This window comes from Polypterus senegalus, chromosome 13 (genome assembly GCF_016835505.1).
Source record: "Polypterus senegalus isolate Bchr_013 chromosome 13, ASM1683550v1, whole genome shotgun sequence".
Taxonomy (NCBI): domain Eukaryota; kingdom Metazoa; phylum Chordata; class Cladistia; order Polypteriformes; family Polypteridae; genus Polypterus; species Polypterus senegalus.
In genome coordinates, this window is record NC_053166.1 from 143,546,433 (window position 1) to 143,569,247 (window position 22,815).

The window sequence follows — 22,815 nt, forward strand, 5'->3', positions numbered from 1 at the left end:
TGCTTCAAGGCTGTGCAATGAGAAAAGAAAATGGCAATTCACGTCTTCCTTTGGATTCAGTTTCCACAAGCCACCCTAATGCATGTATTTCCACTTTCCCACTGATGGGAATAAAAATCATGCAGTTTGGTTTACTAATGTAGGAAATTTTCATTTTTCATGTAATGCCTCTGCTTAGAGTGGTGCACACATGACTGAGAAGTGCTGAAATAATATAACTCTGAACTAATGTATAATGCTGTGATATGCTTCAGAACAAATGAGAATGAAAGCAATTTGAGGTGGAATCTCCGATGAAATGCCTCATAATCAGGTAATATTTTCTTCTTATTTCCTCTTCAGCAGCACCAACATTTATCTATCCACTTTAATGCTTACACCACTTAAAGAGCGAGAGTCCAGGGAAATCCAGTTATTAATCTTGAGAATTAAGTCAGAATCTGGTATTAAGTTATAGATTGATTTGAGTATGTTAGATGTTAAGATGTACTGTAAGACAAACTTTGTTGGACAGGCGAGCTTTTTGGGCTGAATGACCCCATCTTGTCTAAATCTTTCTAATGCTCTAATATCGGTGTAGCATTCAGTATGTCTGACTGCTCGGCAGTTGTGGCTTCTTGCTTAAGGCTGGTCTTTGCGTGAAGTTTGCACCTTCATCCCTCCTCTGTATAGATATACCACTTGTCATTTCAAGCACATTCATGTTATTATTATTGGCATTTATAAATTGGCACAGGGTGTGAATAGTTGTGTGTGGGACAGTAGGATTTCATGCAAGTGCAGGTCAGTGTCCAGAGTTGATTTCTTATTTTTGTCCACTTCTTGCTTTAAAAATCAAACTTTCGCTTGTCCAGGCCTTTAATCACCACTTGGCATGGCCATCAGCAGTGTGTCTGTCTGCAGAGAGAGTGTCAACCACGATGAGAGGGTTACTTACCTTCGCAGTGACATTCATGTCTCTGGTGACTCTTCCTATGAAGTCAGTAGATGAATTGGGAGAGCATGGGGGGGTCATGAAGTCACAGGAAAGAGGTCTGTGGTGCTCCTGTTATCTCTGCAAAAGGACGAAGGTCCAAGTCTTTAGAGTCCTGGTGCTTCCTGTCTTGCTATATGGTTGCAAGACATGGATGCTATCCAGTGACCTGAGATGAAGACTGGAGTCCTACAGCACTGTGTCTCTTTGGAGAATCCTTGAATAGCACTGGTTTGACTTTGTGTCGAATGAACGGTTGCTCGTGGAGTCCCAAATGAGGCACATTACCTGCATTGTGAGGGAGCGTCAATTATAGCACTTCGGTCAGGGTGATCCTGCTCACAGGATCCTCATTGTTGAGGACCTGAGTGGTTGGATCAGGCTAAGGGGATGCCCATGTAACACCTGGCTGTGGCAGATAGACGGTCATTTCTGGAGAGTGGGTCTGCCTGAGGGGTTGCCAACTGTGATCCCAAGCTGTATCATCGGGTTGTGGGTGTGGCAACGTGTTGTACCAATGCATACTCCCCAACCTGACATGACCTGACCCAACATTTTTGCTTTGGCCTCAGTTTACTTTAATATCTTTCACAGGAGTTAAGAAGTATGGAACATGAATGAATGCATGTACAGTGCCTCCAGAAAGTATTTAGATCCTTTCACTTTTTTCACATGTTCTTATAAGGCAGCCTAGTGCTAAGAACATATACATTAATTTTCCCCCTCATTAAACAGCACTCAATACCCCAGAATGGAAACAGGATTGAAGCATTTCAATCAAATTTATTAAAAATTAAAAACTGAAATATCACATTGAGACAAGTATTCAGACCCTTTATTTTGACACTTGAAATATGGATTAGGTGTATGCCATTCCCTTGATCATCATTGAGATGTTTCTACTCCTTGTTTGGAGTCCACCTGTGATAACATTAATTGTTTGGACCTGATTAGGAAAGGACACACATCTGTCCATAGAAGGTCCCACAACTGAGCAAAAACCAAGCCATGAAGCCAAAGGAATTGCCTGCAGAACTTAAAGACTGGATTCTACAGAGGCATAGATCTTGAGAAGGCTGGATTTTTTTTCCAGCATTGAAGATTCCCAAAAGCATAGTGGCCTTCATAATTATTAAATAGAAGAGGTCTCGAACAACCACAACTCTTGCTCGATTCAGCCACTCAGTCAGAGAAATCAGAGAAGAAGGCCCTTGATAAGGTGGGTGACCAAAAACCTGAAGGGCACTCTGGCTGAGCTAAACTTCTTCAAAAGGTGTTCTCGTAGAAGGGCAACCACCACTGTGACATTCCACTATTGCATATTCTACTGGCAGTGTGGTCAGGCAACACATGAAAGCCCATTTGTAGTTCACAAAAAGGCACTTAAACGACTCTCAGACTGAGACTGTAGATTCTGTGAATTGGGAAAGCCAGGATTGAACTCTTTGTCTCCATTCTAGGTGTCATGTTTGAAGAAAACTAGGCACACCATTCATCACTGGCGCAATTCCATTCCAATGGTGGTAGCATCTTGCTGTTGGGTTGTTTTTCAGCTGCAGGGAATGGGAGGCTATGAGATGATGGAAAGCTAAATGGGGCAAGGTTAAGCAATACCCTTAATGAAAACCCACTCCAGGACACTCTGGACCTCAGACTGGGCCAAATATTTACCTTCTAACAGAGTTATGACCCTAAACACAAAGCAAGGACAACATGGGAGTGGCTTATAGGATCAGCTCTGGGAATGTCTTTGACTTACTCAGACTGAACCAGGACTTGAAACCAATCGATCATCTCTGAAGTGACCTGAAAATAATTGTTCACCGACAGTCTCCATGAATGAACTTGAGAGGATCTGCAGAGGAGAACAACATAAAAATCCAGGTGTGCAAAGGTTGCTGTGTCAAACCCAAGGAAACTCCAGGCTGTAATAACTGCCTTGTAAATGAGATATCTCAATATTTTATTTTTTATAAATTCGTAAAATTTCGAAAATCTTGTTATTGCTTTGTCTTTCTGAAGTACCGAGTGTTATGATGAGGGAGCAGATTAATTTAAACGATTAATAAACAGAGCAGTAACATAACAAAATGTGAAAAAGTGAAGGGGATTGAATACTTTTTTTTCAGATTTTAATTAGAAGCAGATGACATTCTATACAATCAAGTTAAACTTTATAAAGCAAAGCAAAATCGGGATTGAATACTTTCTAAAGGCATGCACTTGATGTTTAAGCTATGATGGATAAAATTCATCAGTTACATTTACAAAACATTGCAGAAATTAATAACATAAGGTACGTTGTATCCTTACAATAATAGTCGGGGATCTTTTATTTTTATATTCGAACTTTGAAGGATCTGTGCTCTCTAAAATATACATATACAAAGCTAGGAATCAGAATAGCAAAGGCAGATTTTCACAAAGACGTCTATCATTTCTTTAACTTAGCCCGGCGTTTTAAACTCCAGCAACTGGGACTTACTGAATTGTTAGTGGAGGTCCGCGGCAGCCAAGAGGTTGTAAAAGATAAACATCACTTTTCATGGCAGAAGAAGGCCGATGTGGGACTTCACTGGCATTGTCAGTGAAATAAAGCTTTCCTTCTCATTACAGAAATAAATGAGGTCCAATAGAACAGATGGGCGCGAAAAGAGAAATGATCAGTTGCAGGAATCCGTATACCTTTTCTTACAAGTCTCCCCAACACACAAAACGATTCAACGATTCACGCAAGCCTAACTCTGAAGACATTGCGCTTTTACTTCAGCTCATCATAAGGACTCAAAATCCACTACATTGATATGAACTAAACCGCAGAAATCCAAACAATAGAACACACAGAAAGAAGAAGTGCACATCGCCTGTAACGGCTGGACTAGATTCGTCATCGCTAGCCATTTCCAGACACTCGACTGTGGATTTCTTTGTATTCCTCATGGTTTCATGCCCAGTTACTGTACCTCACAGTCAAAGCAAAAGTCGTTGGAACACATCCCAGCAGTACGGCACTGCTCAAGGCTGTAACATTCTCGTGCATGAGTGACTGGCTCCTGCGTGAGGCTGCTGCCAGCTGAATTTCTAAGTTAATTTGCAGTTGTGTAACCATCTGTGGCCACTACACTCATAAGAGCTGGAAATGAGCAAAGCTGGCCAATTGATCGGCTTTATTGTCACGGCATACTGGGCATTCCGTGGATAAAAGAAAACCAATCAAAAACGTTGCGCTAAAAAAAGGTTAATCGATAACATCTGTATGTCCTGGATATGGCCACAGCCGAGCATAATTTAACTTAAACTCAACATTTCATCATAGACGCAAGAAGCTTAGTTTACTATCTATCTATCTATCTATCTATCTATCTATCTATCTATCTATCTATCTATCTATCTATCTATCTATCTATCATTGCCAGTCTCTTCTCCTCGCTAACTTAACTATGGTATAGGAGATGCCAATCTTGCAGTACGATTAAACATCTCAGTCTCTAGATCGACACTTAAAGCACAAGCACTCTTATTTTACATTAAGTTTTGCTATAGTCATTGGTCTTGCGGAAAGACAAAATTACACAAACGAGCTTTTATCTCTACACGTTTTTTCTTAGAGAAAATCGGATTCATTAGAAATTCAGGTCATCCCGCAATATTAAGAGTTTAAGAGTTGAGGGTAGTCGGGATTATCCATCTATTGCTCTATAGCTCCTTTAGCATCTATCTATCTATCTATCTATCTATCTATCTATCTATCTATCTATCTATCTATCTATCTATCTATCTATCTATCTATCTATCTATCTAGTTACGCTGGTTTTAGCTAGGGAATGCACATAGCTCTCTCACGCTGCTCCCCACCAAGGCACACGCACGCCGCTATAGGTTCTTCTGCAGACAGTGGTCCCGATTCACTGGCTGGCGACAAGCTGCAGTATTTTACAAGCTGCGGTAGACACATTTGTGCGACTGTCGGGCATCTTACTGTACATCTTCTCTTATAATGTTGCAAATATATACGTCACCTAAGTCGAATGTGTGTGTGTGTGTTGTTTGAGGGGGGTCAGTGCTTCGTGTCTCAGAGTTTTGACAGGCAGTGAACGTAAAGACGTGTTTAACGATCTACACATACGTCGTTTTCCCTTTCATGATAATAACAGAGTCCAGGTTGGAACGAACTTCAACGTGGAATATGCTTTGTAGCTGCAGTCCATAATTGCGAACGCTGAAGAAATTTTAAAACGCCATGTCCACGTCACCGAAAAGAAGATAACACACTGACACACACACGCACACGCACACACACACAAGCGGTCACACGCGCGTGCACGCAGCCAACACGAGCGCGACTCCAGTCGAGCTGCTCCAGTTACCTCGTACTGAAATTGTTCTGAAATCCTGCTACAAATATTCCTGTCGACGTCTGCATCCACACTCGTCTGATAGAAGCAAAACGTGGAGTTATTTATAAAGAAAGTGCGACGGATAAAAAGAATTCAAAGAGTATCTGAAAATTATTTACGTAATAATGGGCTGCGGGAGAAAATATTGATTTGGATTTTTTTTTTAAATAAGCGAGGGTGTTTTTTTTTAACCAAGACTGCGGGAAAAGATGTATTTGTGGGGCTCAGTGGATGAGCTGAAAACAATAAAACTGATCAAAGAAGATGCTGGGTGAGCGATCTCTTGTCCACATAATGGGATTTCATTCCAAATGTCGCAGCAGGCGCACAGGGGTTCTATTAAGTTGTTATTTTGCTTCTTTTCCCTTTGCTGAATCTGAAGTTCACTGGATGCTTTTGCTCCCCATTTTGTCAGCGTACAGCAAGTGATTCCCTTCCTTTGGAAGAGCTGTAATTCTCCAGTTCACCTTAAGGACGTGTTATTGACTGAACCCCCCAGATTCCGTGGAGCGCTGAGGAATGCAAAGTAGTCCGCTATATTCAGGACCCTCGCTATATGATTATTCGTGTTAAAAAAAAATCCGGATTCATTTTTGCCTATTTTTTCCACAAAGAGAGAAAACAATGCAGGTGGAGATGTCAAGGAAATAACGGTGTGGCATTTGCAAAGGGAGCGAGGAACGTTGGATTTTTTTTTTGTTTAAATTATTATTATTGCTATTTTTGAAAAAAGAAGAAGTTGCTCTGGGGTACTTCGGTTGTTATGATTATCCGCATGTACCACGGGATTGTACCACTGGTAGGATGCCATCTCAGAATCTTATGCAGGAGCTATGTGGAAAAGAAATGTCGTAAGTATGTTCGCATGAGCATGTATTTATTTAACACAAATGTACAGCACACGCCATGCAATGTGTGTACATGCCCCATTCTAGCATTTTTGACGCATGCATGTAATGAAGCAAAAAATAGCTCAAATTAATGCGACACTCTTAGAGTATTATTGTTATTGGAATCTGCAGCACATTTCTACTTAAGGTGAACAGTCTAGTCACGATTTAACAAAAATCCAAACATTTACATGGAGTCTTTTTTTTTCTGTATCCCGGGTCGGTGAATGAGAGAGAGGGAGCGAGAGAGCATATACAGAGATAAGGCACATGCATTAGGAACCTTTGAAAGCTCTTAATCTTTTAATAAAATTATAGATTCAACATCCAAACGTATTCACGTGTGGCTTGTCCCTTTCCCTTAGCAGCCCAAGTGAAGTTGAGCCTCGGTCATGTGCACAGCAGTAGCGTTTCCAGCCTTTCTTCCTCCCTTGAAAGCATCCGGGCTGCGCGGCTGCGGTAAAAATAAGCGCCCAACTCCTCTCTTTTATCACTGAAGGGACGGCTTTAATGGAGGGCTCGTCTTGACTGTTGCGGGAAAATTGAATCTTCTTGACGATATCAGCGATCGTTGTCGGGTTCAACGCATTCTTGTGGCATTTGGTTCGGCGCGTTGAATGCCGATGGCTAATTTTGTACACCAACTTTGAGCGACTACTTGGTGGGTTAGTTGCTGGCGCGTTTGGACTGGGATCCGAAAAGCATACCGTGTATGCGGAAGACTGCATGAAGGGAATCAGCAGTCATAATGTCCATAGCCTTCCAATATGCAAATCTTATTGTTGCTCTGAAGGTATGTTCAGAATTATTTTAAATAATAACAATTAATTTGTTAGGGTGGGGGTTGTCAGGGGGCTTGATTATTTGTACATGAAACCACAGAGGGGCGCTCGTGTATAAAGAATCTGTCTAGATCTATAACGTTATGTATTATATAATGCATTTCATATATGATATAGTGTCTATCTATCTATCTATCTATCTATCTATCTATCTATCTATCTATCTATCTATCTATCTATCTATCTAGTCCGTTCTAAACTGTGCCCAGCTCATGAGCTCTCCGAACAGTGAAGTCTGTACCTTCAGCCTACTTAATCATGCGGCATTCGTGTTAGCCTCGGTGCTTCTTACTTTCTTTATAGTATTGAAGAAGAAGGTAAAATTCAGACACATATTTGCTCTTCTGGCGAAGCTGTATTCAGAAGAATTTCGCTTGGAGCATTAGAATAAAGGTACTGAATAAGGAATGATGTGGTCTGTTAAAAACACAAATAAAATAAAAAAAAGCAGTTGAATTACATGTTTCCAAAATAACATCAAAACAAGGAGATGAAAGCAGCAAAAATACGAATAAGTATGAGGCGATATGACGCATTACAAATGATCCCCTTTTTCATATGATTGCGAAGTTGACTACTGCAATGCTCCTTTTACATCCAGGATGTCACTTTTTACGATCAGTGTAACTTGGTGAAGGCAACTGTTAAAGGTGATCGCAGAATCATAAAGTTAAAAACATTATTAACGTACACCCCACACCCCATTTTCAACTTTGATCCCCAGTTTTGGGTGTTTTAGGGCCAGATATCTCCGCTCCAGCTGACACAAGGTATGGATGACCTCTACCATAGACTATACCATCTCAGGGGCAAGTCCGATCTGCTAATCAAGCTAAACTGCGAGTCTTGCAGATGTGGGAAGAAATTTAAAGTACCCGAAGAAAACATACATAAACAAGGGGAGACCTATAAAACTATATTAACATTAAGCAGGATAGGATTTGTACCCAAATGGCTGAGATCATATAAATACTGCGGCACAGGACGCTGTAGATTTAGTCTTCGCTTTTTTGACTAACTGCACTCGCTGCTGCAGGATAAGTCTCTGATGTCCGCGACCTATTTATGGCTCTGTACAGACTATTTGTATTTCCAGTGCCCATAATTATTACACCAGCATTTGACTGACATGATCATAGATAGTGTGGGTGCAACTGCAGCGCCACTCTTTCTTCTGGGGTCTTTTCCTAAAACTAACTTAAAACTTGAATGCGACTCTTTTCCCATTGCAATTACAGGAGGTATAGCACGCAGGTTATTCAGTAGTCCACACTTATGCTTAATTCAGATTCTTGCTCACAGTCCTGATTAGATATAGCTCTAGTTTGTTGAGCTGATTTAGCCTGTTTAGTTCTAGTTAAAATTAATTGTCAACAAATTCCTTTAATTAGCGGGTGACAGATAGAATAACATGTTCAGATACACCAGTGTGCAATAACCAAACTAGTGAATTGGCAGAAAACACAGCAAACACACTAAACATAGTTAGCTCTAAAACTGAGTATTTGGACTGATGTTTTACAAATTGAATGCTCGAACAAAAGACCACAGACAAGAGCTTTTATAAGAAATTAAAAATAGCTGCAACAAAAACTGGCAGCCACTGCGGTCCTCCAAACACAGAATGCTCACTTGCTTGGTGTGATCAGAGTGAATTAGCTACTTGAGTGACAGATGTTTCCTTCATCAATTTTCCACGTGTTATTTCCTTATCATAAGAGAGTCTGGATTTGATCTTCAACAAGACGCCTTCTGCATCCAGATGAGGAGTTCAAGTGAGAAAAAGACACGATAAACTGATGTGGTGAATAATACGACATCACCGACAGCTGTAATGAAGCAAGTCGATAAGAGCTTCTACGAAAAGCTGTCTTGACTCAAAAATGTGACTCACCTCTAAGTGACAGTTCAACATTAGCAACTTCATTTAACGCACTAAATATTCACGCGATGTGATTTGTGCTTTTGAAATCGTGTCGCCACACCCCTCTGCTCCCCGCCCACCATGAAGTTGAAGTTTCAGCGCATTCATCGGATTTTGTTTGAAAGTCCGGCCCACTAGCGAAGCTCTGACAGGCAACATAATGCGCAAACCTTACTACAGCAACTGCAAAAGTAATACGACGGTGATGACTCAGTGATTAAAAAAAAAATCAGTGAAATCCCTTGACAAGATAAAATCATAGAGTGCTCTCCCGCGCGGTGCTGTAATCATTTTGGAGAGCAGTTAATAAGTAGGCCTATAACTTCTACAGCAGCTTGAAAATGAGCATCAAGTCCCTCTTGTACCGTAGCACCGGGGAAACTCCTGGATTAACCGTCTTGGGATTCAAATTATTTATGGAGAGAAGATGGGTCAGAGATCAAAACAATTCAATAACTTGCTTGAGAATAATGTAAGAGCCATTACAATAGTGCGATCGATCAATCAATCTTTCGTTTCATACGCCTTTTATCACTAGAAGACAGCCTCCCATGGCAGTTTACAGCGAAGAGTAATTGTTTGCTTCTCTGCCTGTCTTTTAATAAAAACGACAAATAAAGATACTGCATGATAGGCTCCGGCTCTTAAATAAGTGAGTGTGAGAAAAGATTTATGAATGGAAAGTAGTATGCTTGTCATATGTATATACGGTATAGAGATATATAAGTTGCGTTAGAAATGAAACACGTAAGTAAAATACTAAAGCACGGAGAGACGTACACAGAGTGTTTTTCCTCACGACTAAATTATTCAGCTTTCTATGGAGCTGTGACATCTCTTTGTGATGACGTGCTCCCTGTTCACCTACAATAAACCACTCGACATTTCACTTATTGTTCTCCTACTAACTCTTGCGGCTGCTTACCATTCATCTTTCAGTTCTTTTTGCTAAGTCTGCTAACGGACTTCTCTGCACATTAAGCTGCTTTCTCCAACACAAATTTGTAGGGGACTGGGTGCACCCCATGTAGCATGAGAACATGAGTGGTAGGACAGAAATAGATAGATAGATAGATAGATAGATAGATAGATATGTGAAACGCACTACATAATAAAGCTGCCAAACTGGGTTTCCATATTTAGCTCTCAAAAGGATGAAGGTTTCAGAAACAACCATTTAATTCATATAAATCTGTAAATAAACACCTTGAGCATGGGAAAAGGAGCTATATAAATGACATTATTAATAATAATAATAATGTCATTTATATAGCTCCTTTTCCCATGCTCAAGGTGTTTATTTACAGATTTATAATAATAATAATAATAAAAATAATAGTATTAAATAAACATTAATTGATTATTATAAGAAGTTTATCAAATACCAGTGGGCTCCTAGTTTTAAAAAGACCTTCACTGCATACAGTAATCTGTTTACACTCTTAAATATAACATTTCTTTAATGGCACTTTATGGTTCTTTACTGGTTTGTGTGGTTCCTCAGAACTATTGCTTAACAAAGCACCATCTCATTCTGGGAAGGGTTCTCTGTATATGAAATTGGTTCTTTGTACTTTGGAAATCTTCCTAATATGTACAGTAGATAAAATGGCTATCTTTAATGTATGGTAGACTACTTATAAGAAGACACTAACAGATTTTGAAAACCTGGACCTAGCCTTGCTATTGCATACAGCAAGAGTTCTTTTAAAGTCGTGACCCATTGGTATTTCACTTATCTGCTACCATCTATTCATTGTTATTTACGGAATGAAGCTTGTTGCAGATCCAAATAAATAACGGTTCTTTCCGGAACCTTCACGTGAGTTGTTTTGGGAAGCAAAAATGGTTTCCCTAATGCATTTCTCTAAAGAACCGTTCTGGCCCATTTATTTTTGTGACTGTAGGTATTATGCATTCAAGATGTCTGTTTCGTCAACATATTAGAAACCTTTTTAAAGCCCAAGGAATTAATTTCATACACAAAGAATTCTTCCTATAATGAAATGGTTCTTTATTAAGCAAAGTTTCAAGGTTGAACTAAAAGTCCAGTAAAATGCCACTGCAGGACCATTCACGTTAAGAGTGTTGAACCAGTGGTGTTATTTCAGGCTTCTGGGGCTTCTTAAGTCATTGATCTGTGTCATCAAGCCCCTGACCTTTGAGGCCTCCTACCCCCACATCTCTCAATAACTCTTCGCTATGATCTCAACGTATATCCATGAAGCCCCTAGCGGAGGGAGGGTCTGTTAGGAGGAAGAGTGGGAGTTTAGGTTCTTTGATCGGGCATTCATGCACATCTCGTGTGATAATCGTGGGAGATGTGTGTTGGTTGGGGGTACTAAGCCCTTGATAACTGCTAAAACTAACTATGGCCCGTGTAGGATGTTGAAGTAAGGTGGTGCAGACCAGGCGTGAACATGCATGCACTAAAGCAGCGTTAACCTCAGCGCTAGCATACTGACTCTATTAGACTGCTGAGTTTTGCTCAATGTATCTTAACATCATATACTACACCTTATCCCTCACAAGTTATTGGGGTGATTTGCTTTGTTATCTCATAATCAGTAACAATTGCAGTGAGTGCTGGAGTTGCGACTAACCCATTAATACACACATGAACATATGAACAATCCATCAGTCCAGTTTATAAACCTTCTTATCATAAGCAGGTAAGCCAAAGTCTATCCCTGAAAGCACAAGACGCAAAGCAGGGACAATCCCTGGACGGGGCTTGGTTGCTTTCTAATTTACGTTGACTTCACCGCCTGTGGCCGTAGCGCACGTTCTGCTGCACGAAACATCTGCATCTTTAGAGACTCGTCCGCAATATTTTAATATAGGCTCACGTTTAATAATAATAATAATAAAAAAAAAAAATCCCACACACATTGACATACTATTACTGTTTTTGGGCTTTAATATTAGTACATTGTAAATGCTATGGTCAGAGAGATTGGCCAGAAAACGGTATCTCACAGTATCTATTAGCTACTGTCTGTGTATTTTTAATATATTAATTGATCCCACACTGACTTTCACAAACATGCTCTATAAAATGCATTGTTATGAGGGCTTGAGTCTGTCCTGGCATCTCAAGGTGGAGCGGCAGTAGGCCACTCGAGCACAGCCAACCAGTTCCAAACTGGAATCCACAGTGAAGTATTTGGGGATATGAGGAGCAAACCACAGCAACCGGAAGAAATCCCCCATTAAGAAAGTGCAGTGTGACACCATGCCGAACTTTTTAAACGCCTATAGAGAAGCAAAAATGGAATCAAGCAGAAAATAACCGACTGGTCCACATGTAAATAATTGTCATCTTAAGCTAATCATTCTGTTTAGAGCAGTTTAAAAGGACTTCGGCTCTTGTGAGTAGATCTCCTAAAACCAGGATCTAGTCCACCCACCTTCAAACCCATCTATTACATTAGTCTCTTAACTAACCTTATAGGCCGGGATATCTCACCAGCATCCAAAAGAAGGCAGAGACCATGCAGTACTGCAGAAGTGAGAGTCATTGGACTTTATGGATACATGTTGAACAGTTTAAAGTCCAAGATTGTCCCTACCTCAAAAGATATATCTTTTTCTAGAGTCAATTAAGTGTGTTCTGCCAACCATTTCCACAAAACAGAGTTGTGTGAATTGTAAAGGGAAGTATTTAGTGTTGTCTCCTTAAATGCCTTACACTAAGTCAACACAATGTGGTCAAGTCAGATCAAATATGCTCCACAAACTAAACTAACTAACATAACCTCAACTTTATTTTAATTTACTGGATTTAATGTACAAACTAAATGGACTCACATAAAAGATACATCACAGCCCATTGTCTTTAATTAACTGTAAATAGCAATATTAATGAATTACATCTTGTGTAACAAATATTCAAAGTATATCAACATTGTTCAATTTGTTTAGTGTGTAGTCATTCAATTCTTATCCATCCATCCCAGCCAACACAGGGCACAAGGCAGGAAACAAACCCCAGGCAGGGCGCCAGCCCACCACATTGCGCACACACACACACACCAGCACCAAACACACTCTAGGGACAATTTAGAATCGCCAATGCACCTAACATACATGTCTTTGGATTGTGGGAGGAAACCCACGCAGACACGGGGAGAACATGCAAAGTCCATGCAGGGAGGACCCGGGAAGCGAATTGCGCTTAACATTAATTAAATTGACCTTTAGTGACCACATAAAACATGTGTGTAAGGCATCGTTTTACCATCTACGAAAAATCTCCAAACTCCGCTCCCTCTTAACCCTCCCAGATGCAGAGAAACTTGTCCATGTCTTTATCTCCTCAAGGCTGGACTACTGCAATGGACTTTTTGTGGGTATTCGTACCAAGGAATTACAAAAGCTTCAATATATCCAAAACAGTGCTGCAAGAATCCTACTATGAGTAAGGAAATTCAAACATATTACTCCCATCCTCAAATCACTTCATTGGCTCCCTGTTTCCTCCCGGATTGAGTACAAAATTCTTCTATTAACCCATAAATGTATCTATGGCCAGGCACCCTCTTACCTTCAAGATTTGATTCACTTACAAACTTCCAATCGGATCCTCAGATCATTTGGCAGCATGCAGCTTCAGACTCCCCTTACTAAGCTCCGTACTATGGGGGGTCGAGCTTTTTGCTCTGCTGCCCCACAGCTCTGGAATCAGCTCCCTGTTGAACTGAGAACTACACAAAACCTGGACACTTTTAAAGCAAATTTGAAGACTTTTTTATTTAGGAAAGCATATAACTGCTGAGAATGTAAATTTAATCTAGTCTTTTAAACTTTTCAACTTTGTGGTTATTACTCTTGTTGTAGCACTTTGAGATTTTGTCAATGAAAAGCGCGTTATAAATAAAATCTATTATTATTATTATTATTATAAATTGATGTTTTGGAAACAAAGAAAAATGTTGTTTTTCTGATGTAGGGTGAGCAACATTAAAAAAAAAACAAACTAGAAAAAGTCTCCTAATTCGGCTTCCACAATCCCACAAAACCCATGGTATTTGAAAAAAAAAAAAGAATTTACTAAATCTTTAACTTTCATTCCAGGTGTACAAAGGTGTGAGGATCCCTCGGAACAGAATGGGCGCATCTTTATGGAAAAATATCACCCTTTATGCAAATATGGTGTCACACATGTGCGATTAGGAGGCAGTCAAAGAGCCTAAAGGTGAGTGAAACATCGCGAGATAGAGGGTTGTCACGTGGTACTTACCTAAATCTCTTTTGCCCGACAGAAAACTGGAAGAAAAATAACTCCTCCACTTCCGGATTCCAAAATGGCCGCGACGACGTCACTTCCGGTTCCACCATGATGACGCGTACTTCGGCTCCATCAATTCACATCACCTTCGTCCCACCCCGATGACGTCACTTCCGGTTCCTGTTTCAAGACGTCACTTACTGCCAACCATTTCCTGTCCCATAATCCTTCCCTCTATAAAGTTGCCATTTTTTCTCAATGTCATCTGACTCAGTTAGTGTTGCTATAGCAACAGGTGGTGGCCGAGCGACCTCCATCCGTGCACTTGCAGTAGCAGCAGCAGCAAGAGCGTTGGCTTCAGCTACTTGGGTCCTTGTTTCCCCCATCTGTAGCTTCAGCGTTTGCAGATCTGTCATGATGGTGCTCAAAATAGAATTAAGGTCCTGTTCTTCCGACATCTTTTAAACTTGACGAAGAACAATCCTTGTCGACTACGCCAATGTAATAAGGTTTCTTTTGAAAAGAATAATATTTCCACAAAGAAAAAGTTTTGGGGACCTTCCCCATATATTGTCGTCCAGACAATCAAAAAAAACACGATTCACAGTCTTAAATAAAACAATGAACAATTTTCTTGAGAAAAATGGCGACTTTATAGAGGGAAGGATTATGGGACAGGAAATGGTTGGCATTAAGTGACGTCTTGAAACAGGAACCGGAAGTGAGGTCATCGGGATGGGACGGAGGTGATGTGGATTGATGGAGCCGGAAGTGACGTCATCATGGTGGAACCGGAAGTGACGTCGTCGCGGCCATTTTGGAATCCGGAAGTGGAGGAGTTATTTTTCTTCCAGTTTTCTGTCGGGCAAAAGAGATTTAGGTAAGTACCACGTGACAACCCTCTATCTCGCGATGTTTCACTCACCTTTAGGCTCTTTGACTGCCTCCTAATCGCACATGTGTGACAATGGGATAGTCATGAATAAAAAACGGGGCGAGTTTCAATGAAATCAGCTTAATTTAAGTGGGGACACCATGTTTTGAGGATTAAAAAAGTGTTCATTCTGAATAAGATTAACATAAAATCAGTGAGTAATGGATGGATGGATAGTGAGTAATGACAACAGTCTCTGAGACAGGTTATGCTTCTGTTGAAATAAGATAATCTGGCTGTGTTGTTTCCACATAAATTAATTGTGTTAGTGTGACACCTAACAGATTTAAGTCAATGGAACTAGAACAAGGTACATAATTTCAGAAAACACCAGTATTTGAAATTAAGTACATAAAGTGAACATCTCCAATTGTTCATTTTTTGAATGTAAAGTGGATTCTGAAACTATTCTGACTCCTTCAATTTCTGCACACTTTGTTGTGTTACAGTCAGTCATTTTCCAACCCGCTATATCCTAACTACAGGGTCACGGCGATCTGCTGGAGCCAATCCCAGCCAACACAGGGTGCAAGGCAGGAACAAACCCGGGCAGGGCGCCAGCCCACCGCAGGGCACACACACCCCAACACACACACACTAGGGACAATTTAGGATTGCCAATGCACCTAACCTGCATGTCTTTAATTTTAAATGGATACATTTGTCATTTTTTCCCATCAATATACACTAATGACAAAGTGAAAACAAGTTTCCAAAAAGATTTGAAAATGTATCGAAACCTTCTTATCCCTTTCGGCGCTGCAGAGGCCATTTTGTATCTTGACAGAATAAGCACATTAAACCACTGTCAGGCACACTTACGCACTCTAGCACTTGCATCTCCGATTTCGATTTAAAGGGTTTGAAAATGGATACATGGATGGATTATATTTAAAACTAGCCCAGACAGAGAGAGTTCTCTTTGTAAAGCACATGATTTTGAAATTTTCAATTCTGAGGCCCAAGGGCATTTATTTCAAATAGGAAATGTTAAACTGGGGGATTAATTGCTTTTATCAAGGACTGAAGTACATAACATGTTCACAAGTTAGAAATGCAAATAATTCACGAGCATCATTGTAACATAAAAAGAACCCTGTTGCTTTTCAATGAAAGTCGAGTCTATTGGTACACAAAATAAACTTTGTTTGATTTTGTTTGACCGTTTTCTCAAATGTCAGCCATTAGAGATTACATAGCCTGTATGCTAACACTGTGCAATCCTAAGCGCGCTCTAAACAGCTGTAAAAACATCGCATACGCTACTAAAATATTTACACACTCCAGTTGTCACTTGATACACCAAACTCTTGTCAGTAATAAAAGCCCAGTAGAGCCGAGAAAAAAGAAGAGCCGACTCTTCTGCGAGTTTAGAGATGCACATTACAGGAGCTCCGTTTCGTTTCTCTTAGAGGTGTTGCACGGCTGAGCCTTTTGTGTTTCTCGGGATGAAGGGAATCTGATATGAATTACATTTGGCACAAATGCTTGAGTGGTCCAGCTTTGAAACACAGTGGTAACCAGTGAAGTTCGAGCGACATGTGAAGACAAAGTTCCCTATTGGCACACTTCAAAGATGCCAGGCTCTGGCTTCCTGCTACACTGCAGACAGAACGCCTTTTTCTACAAACAGATGGGATGTAATGTTGACTTTTCAAAATGTGTAATTATTGTGTTGGTTTGCTGCACCTCCTAAGCGCTTGTTATTTCCCATTATGTCTTTGCCAGTGGGTCGTCTCTTTAATACCACTGTGCTTGGTTAAGCATTACAGTTGCTAGGTCACATATTGTAATAAAGAACAAAGACTTACAATGTCTTGGCACTCCTTGTAGGACCACATCCTGCTCTGAACTGTCTGTTGACATGAAAAGCTCGCAGTCTGTTTTACTAAAAGTCAGGAGAAGTGTGGAATTGAGATCTATTTATGGGAGGAGTGCACTGATTTATTTGGACTTGACTTTTTGGTGGGTAAAGGCTGTGGATTCAAATTTCAGAAAATGACGATGGATAATTGAAAATCAGTGTGCATTACATGCGTATTTAGGTGGGTCCTTGCATGATCTGTTAAACACTAATATAACTGACCAGTAACGGCGCACTGCACGATAACGTGCAGTGAATACACTTGACTTGAGCCTTCATAGTTTTCATACGCATTCTCTCTATGTTTTGCATTCGTTTGCTCAGAGGTTGATGCGCTTGCTGCTTCCTGAGCAGTTCTTCTTTTCTCCACCCTAGTGGTCCGCTTCTTCTCTTCTTTCGCCAATATCTTTTCTCGTTAAAACTGATTAAGTCAGTGTTTGTGTTGCAATTACTTAGTACATTTTCTTTAATTTTTCATTTAGGCTGGTACTTAAGTCTTCAACCTGCCTCAAGAATGATTTAAGATGTGAAGAGGTAGAGGAAGTGAGTACTTGGAAGCCCACATTAAAGAAAGGTCTCAGAACACAGAGAAACTATATAAGAAATGTCAGAGCAGGCTTCTTTTCCTTGGAAGACTGTGCTCCTTTAATGTGGGTAGTGACATCCTTCACATCTTTTGCATCTCTGTGATGGCCAGTGCAGTTTTCTATGCTTGTATGTGCTGGGTTGGTAACATCTCTTTAAAAGAGTCCCACCGAATCATCATGGTAAAAAGGGCAAGCTCAGTTATTGGATGCATTCTGGATCCCCTGGAGGTAGAAGTAAAGGTGAGAATTAAAACAAAACTGAGTGCCATTATGAACAACGCTGCACATCCTCTCTCTAACAACATGGACTTTTATCCAATGAATCATTCAGCAGAACTGTGCCAGGAGATGCTACGGGGGCTCCTTTACACTGTACCAGTAATGGCACACTGCACGAATACACTTGACTTGTCCATTCCTAGTTTCCATCCTCTTTCTCTGTACGTTTGGCATTTGTTTGCTCAGAGGTTGACGCGCTTGCTGCTTCCTGAGCAGCTCTTCTTTTCTCCACCCTAGTGCCCGCTTCTTCTCTTCTTTCATCTGCATCTTTTCTCGTTAACTTAAGTCTTCAATCTGCCTCAAAAATAATTTAAGATATGAAGAGGTAGAGGAAGTGATGGCGAAGGTGGTAGGGATGAGAACGGCGCCCATACACATGCGCCGCACAGCTGCGTTGAGCTGAGTTGATTCTACAATAACATAAAATAAAAATAAAAAGAGTAATACAAATCATCACCCCGAAAGTGGATAGTAGACGTCACGTAGTATATGTGTACCAAATTTCAAGTCAAACGCTTTGTGATCTACAGGTGATTTAAAGTCCTGGACAGACAAACAAACAGCCACGGTAGCGTATTATATAAGAAGATGATAGAGATATGAGTACACTGCAAAAATGTAAATACATTAAACTAGACAAAAAAAAAACTTTAAATAGGGGTTATTTTACTGTTATTTAGCAAAAATATCTGCCAATACATTCAGCAAAATTTACTTGACAAAATTTCTTAAAGTAAGCTAAAAAATCGTAAATGCAAATTTTTTAACAAGTCGATAATTCTAACGATGAGGAAAACCAGATTTTATGTCATGATATAAATGCATTTCACTTGCTTAGATTTCATTTTTTGCAGTGTAGGTGGGAATAACAGTTTACACTTACAGTGCAGTTCAACATGAGTTATGCTGTATTTATTCATTTAGGTAATAATCTGTCAAAAAGTTCACAAGTTCATCCCTCCTGTTTTGTCTCATTTCTTTCTGTGGTCTTGAGGTCGCACCTTAGTGTTCCATCATCCATATACTGCAACGTATGCTGTGCTGCCTTATGAGGGGATAGACGACTTGTAAAATAGCACTTCCACTTTTTGCCTTCTTAATTTAACAAACCTCCCGAGGATAAAGGCTATGTGATACATACTGTATAATATTAACAAGAGAGTGATCAGTGTTTTGACTGAATGTAATCGTTAATGAGTTCTCAGTAGTTATGAAAAGAAGATTAAGAGTACTGGTGGTCAAAAGGGGCTTTCTCTGCAGGGTTTCGATAGTCTGCAACATGGCTTGGCCTTAAGGGTAGAACTGCTGCTTCTGAGGAATGACAGGAGAGGAGCCCATTGGAGATGCAGTTAGGATAATCCTGGGACATCATTCCTTGATGGAGGACAAGGCACGTCTGACTGAGAGATGACCCAGGACAGACTCTAGACCAGGGGTCTGCAACCTTTTTTCCCCTGAGAGCTACTTTAACAAAGTGAAAATGGCCGAGAGCTACTCCTGTTTTCTAACGTTTACTTACATAGCTTATTTCAATCCAAACAAACTGAATGAGCTTGTTTTGCCTGAACATTTGCAAAATGTTGGTGTCCACAACTCACATTTTGCATTTAAACATCACAAAAAATATTTAGTTCACCTGCAAGTGTATTTTGTATGTCTTGTATGCATTTCCTAGTGTATCTCACACTACGGAATTAAAACATGAATGCTGTCAAAACCAAACAATGCAATTCCAAATACACGGCTATGACTTCTTCATTTGTCATTTTGTTCCATGTCATTGTGTCACTTTATTCACATGTCCAGTTGCGTCACATGTGTGATGTATTTTTTAGTTAGTGAGATGACTGGCACTGTGTGGAGTCAACAGGAGAGGCAGGTGTATGGTGGAGTGCAGCCACTGAGGTTCACTCTTATGGAGTCATTTAAATGTTCGTCTGTCAGTCTTGTTCTGAACTTTGATTTCATGACATTCACGTCAGACTCACAGAGGTATGGAGACCCAAACAAAGCAGACATTTTCAGAGCTGCTTGGTGAAAATTCTTATAGTTCTCTGGCTCTACTAAGCTCCAGAAATGCTGAGAATGCTGTCAAGATGTTAACTGCACATTATTTTGAAGGTTTACTAATATATAATATATAAAATCCAATGTCTGTCTGTCTGTAAGACTGTCCGCTTTTCACAAGATAACAGATTTAGATAATTTTTTTTCTATAATTTGCTTGAATATTCTGGTTGATTTTGCGACTTCTCTCATTTCCTGTGTATCATAGTTCACTTGTGGTACCGATTTATTTGTGCAAATCCGAGATCCACACAATGGTCCGTGGGGGGCGGTGGCCTTCTTCACTCACTCGCCAGCTTTGGGGCGTGGTCCTTAATTACACTTAGCTAGCGAACAAGAGGACAATTGAATTCAACTTTGTTTGATATTTAAAATAAAGTGTTACTAAGGTCTTGATGAGTTTGAGTCCAGATATGCTCTTAAGTGTATGCCACATTGAAAAGAGAGATTGCAATTCAGATTGTGGATCGTGGTTTTGTGTTAAAAGGATAGCGATATGATTTTTTGGAAAGATCGCTCACCCCTAATTTGACTAATGAAGTTTTCAAATTTATGTAGGATTCATTAACCCTTTGATGAGCTACTTGGAAAGGGGTTGCGAGCTACCAGTATCCGTCAATAAGGGCGCGTAAATAAAGGCGAGCTTCAAAAGGATGACCTCAATTGGGCGTAGCGAATAAAGGCAAACGCAACAAAATTATTACAGAAAATGTATTAGATAAAGGCAATGATTAAACGTATAAAAAGGCGAAAGCAAGAATATTAAAACATCCAATTAATTAATGCATGAACTTACGAACTAACGAACTATTTCTAAAGCTCTCTGTATTTCATTGTTTTCTGCTCTTACTCATTGTGTTATACTTGAAGCTGTAGATTATGTGCAACTTGTGGCCTTCGACTACGAGTAGATCTGCACCTTTGTTGCTCTTCACATATTCCAGAGCCATTGAGGTCGCCCTATTGAAGCTCGCCTTTTTGTGTGCGCCCTTATTGAATAGAGCCCGAGCTACCGGTAGCTCGCGAGCAGTGTGATGGAGACTCCTGCTCTAGAGATTATCTTTCTTTCAACTGGATTGGGAATTCTCTTGGAAGATCTGGAGATATGGTGGGCTGGTCTGGCCCACTTGGCATGTTACCACCATGACCTTTAAAAGGGAAAGCAAACTGAAAGGGAAATGAAAAATTCGATCAAGAGCAGCAAACATGTACTGAACTGATCAGGTGGAATTCATACTGAGTTTACAAAAAGGCAACAATGTAAACATAGTTACAAGTTGGCGAGTGAAACTTCTATTAGTTTGTCTTATCCTTTATATTGTGGCTATCATCTGTCCTGATCTTCTATTACAAAACAGTCAGCAGTGAAATATTCATTGGTGATGATCCCAGGCTTAATCAGGTGTCCGTAGCTTAAAAAGCATAACTCTAGGATTGATTGGGCATCAAAAGATCTAGCAGTCTGGAGCTCCTACTGTTATACGCATTGTCTCCAAAAATAACTGTCCTTTTGTTATGAACAATCCAATATGTAATTAGCAAACAAAAGGCCCAATAACTCCCTCCTCATAAGGAACAGCACCGTTCAATAGGACTTTTGCCTGAAGAACCTTTACTAAAAGGTAAATTATTTGCATTATCTTGTCCTGAGCCAATCATGATGGAGGAATACATTCAAGGAAAATGAAAAAAAAATGCCTATTAGACCATTGAGCTGCCCAACAGGTACAGTACTGGCTTTTTCTTTGTACAAAAGAATGATGGATCTTTACACTCATGTAACAATTATAGAGAGCTTAACTATGAAGATAAGTGATGCCATTCCCCTTATTTCTACCTAGAAATAAAGCCCCTCAAGTAACTGGTTCTACTCTTTTTACTAAACTGGATTTAAGATCTACGCGTGTTTTAATTTATATCATGGAGGAGGAAAACTGCAGCTAATACATCTACTAGTCACAATGTGTGTAGAGTTATGATCTGTAGGTTAGTCAATGCATTAGCAGCTTTTCAGGCTTTCGTAAAGCCTGTAAGCATGTTGAGTACTTGGATGGGAGACCATCTAGGAAAAGCTTGGGTTGTAGAGACATGCATGTTAGATTAATTAACAACCTTAAATTTTTTTAAAAATCATTGAGTGTTGCTGCTAGAAGAGGTGTTGGTGAGGCCAGCAGGAAGCACTTATCCTGTGATCTGAATGTGGATCACAAAGCCCCAGTGTGGTGATGGGGACACTATGGTATTAAAATGGTCCTGTTGGATGAGATGTAAAAGTGAGGTCCAGACTCTCTATGGTCATTAAAGATCCCTGGGCATCCTTCATAAAGAGTAGAGTGTATTTTGATGTCCAGGCTAAACTGCTCACCATGGCCTTGTCATTCTGACCCCCTAATCATCCCCTGTCACTAATTGGCTAAGTATTTCTCACACCTTCACCACCGAAAAGCTCATGAGCTGAGTGTACTGGAGCAAAATGGCTGCTGTCGTGTTATCCAGGTAGGTGCTGCACATCACCAAAAGCACTTTGAGTAGTGAGAATAGTGGTAAATAAATGTAAAGAAGTTATTACATTTACATATTACATATTACATTTCATATTATTAAATTATTATTATTATTATTATTAAACATGTTTCAAAAAATTTTGGGAATATATGTTTTAGTGTCAATCAATAATATGCAATTTTTTTTCTAAAAGTTTGTATTTACATGAAAGTGGCGCAGTGGTAGCGCTGCTGCCTCACTCTTAGGAGACCCAGGTTCACTTCCAACCTCCCATGTTTCACTGCTATCTTAGTGGTGGTCGATCGACTTTTTGAATGTGTATG

General features: G+C 40.0%; 1 protein-coding gene across 1 annotated transcript in view; it reads left to right on the plus strand.

Moving 5' to 3' along the window:
- The first annotated feature begins 5,097 nt into the window (after positions 1-5,097).
- The window catches only part of grin2aa (glutamate receptor, ionotropic, N-methyl D-aspartate 2A, a), a 351,755-nt gene continuing 334,037 nt past the window's right edge, over positions 5,098-22,815 (plus strand). Inside the window, 1 exon segment of the mRNA XM_039774586.1 lies at positions 5,098-6,221. Within this exon segment, the coding sequence (XP_039630520.1) occupies positions 6,204-6,221 (18 nt within the window). The 5' untranslated portion in view covers positions 5,098-6,203.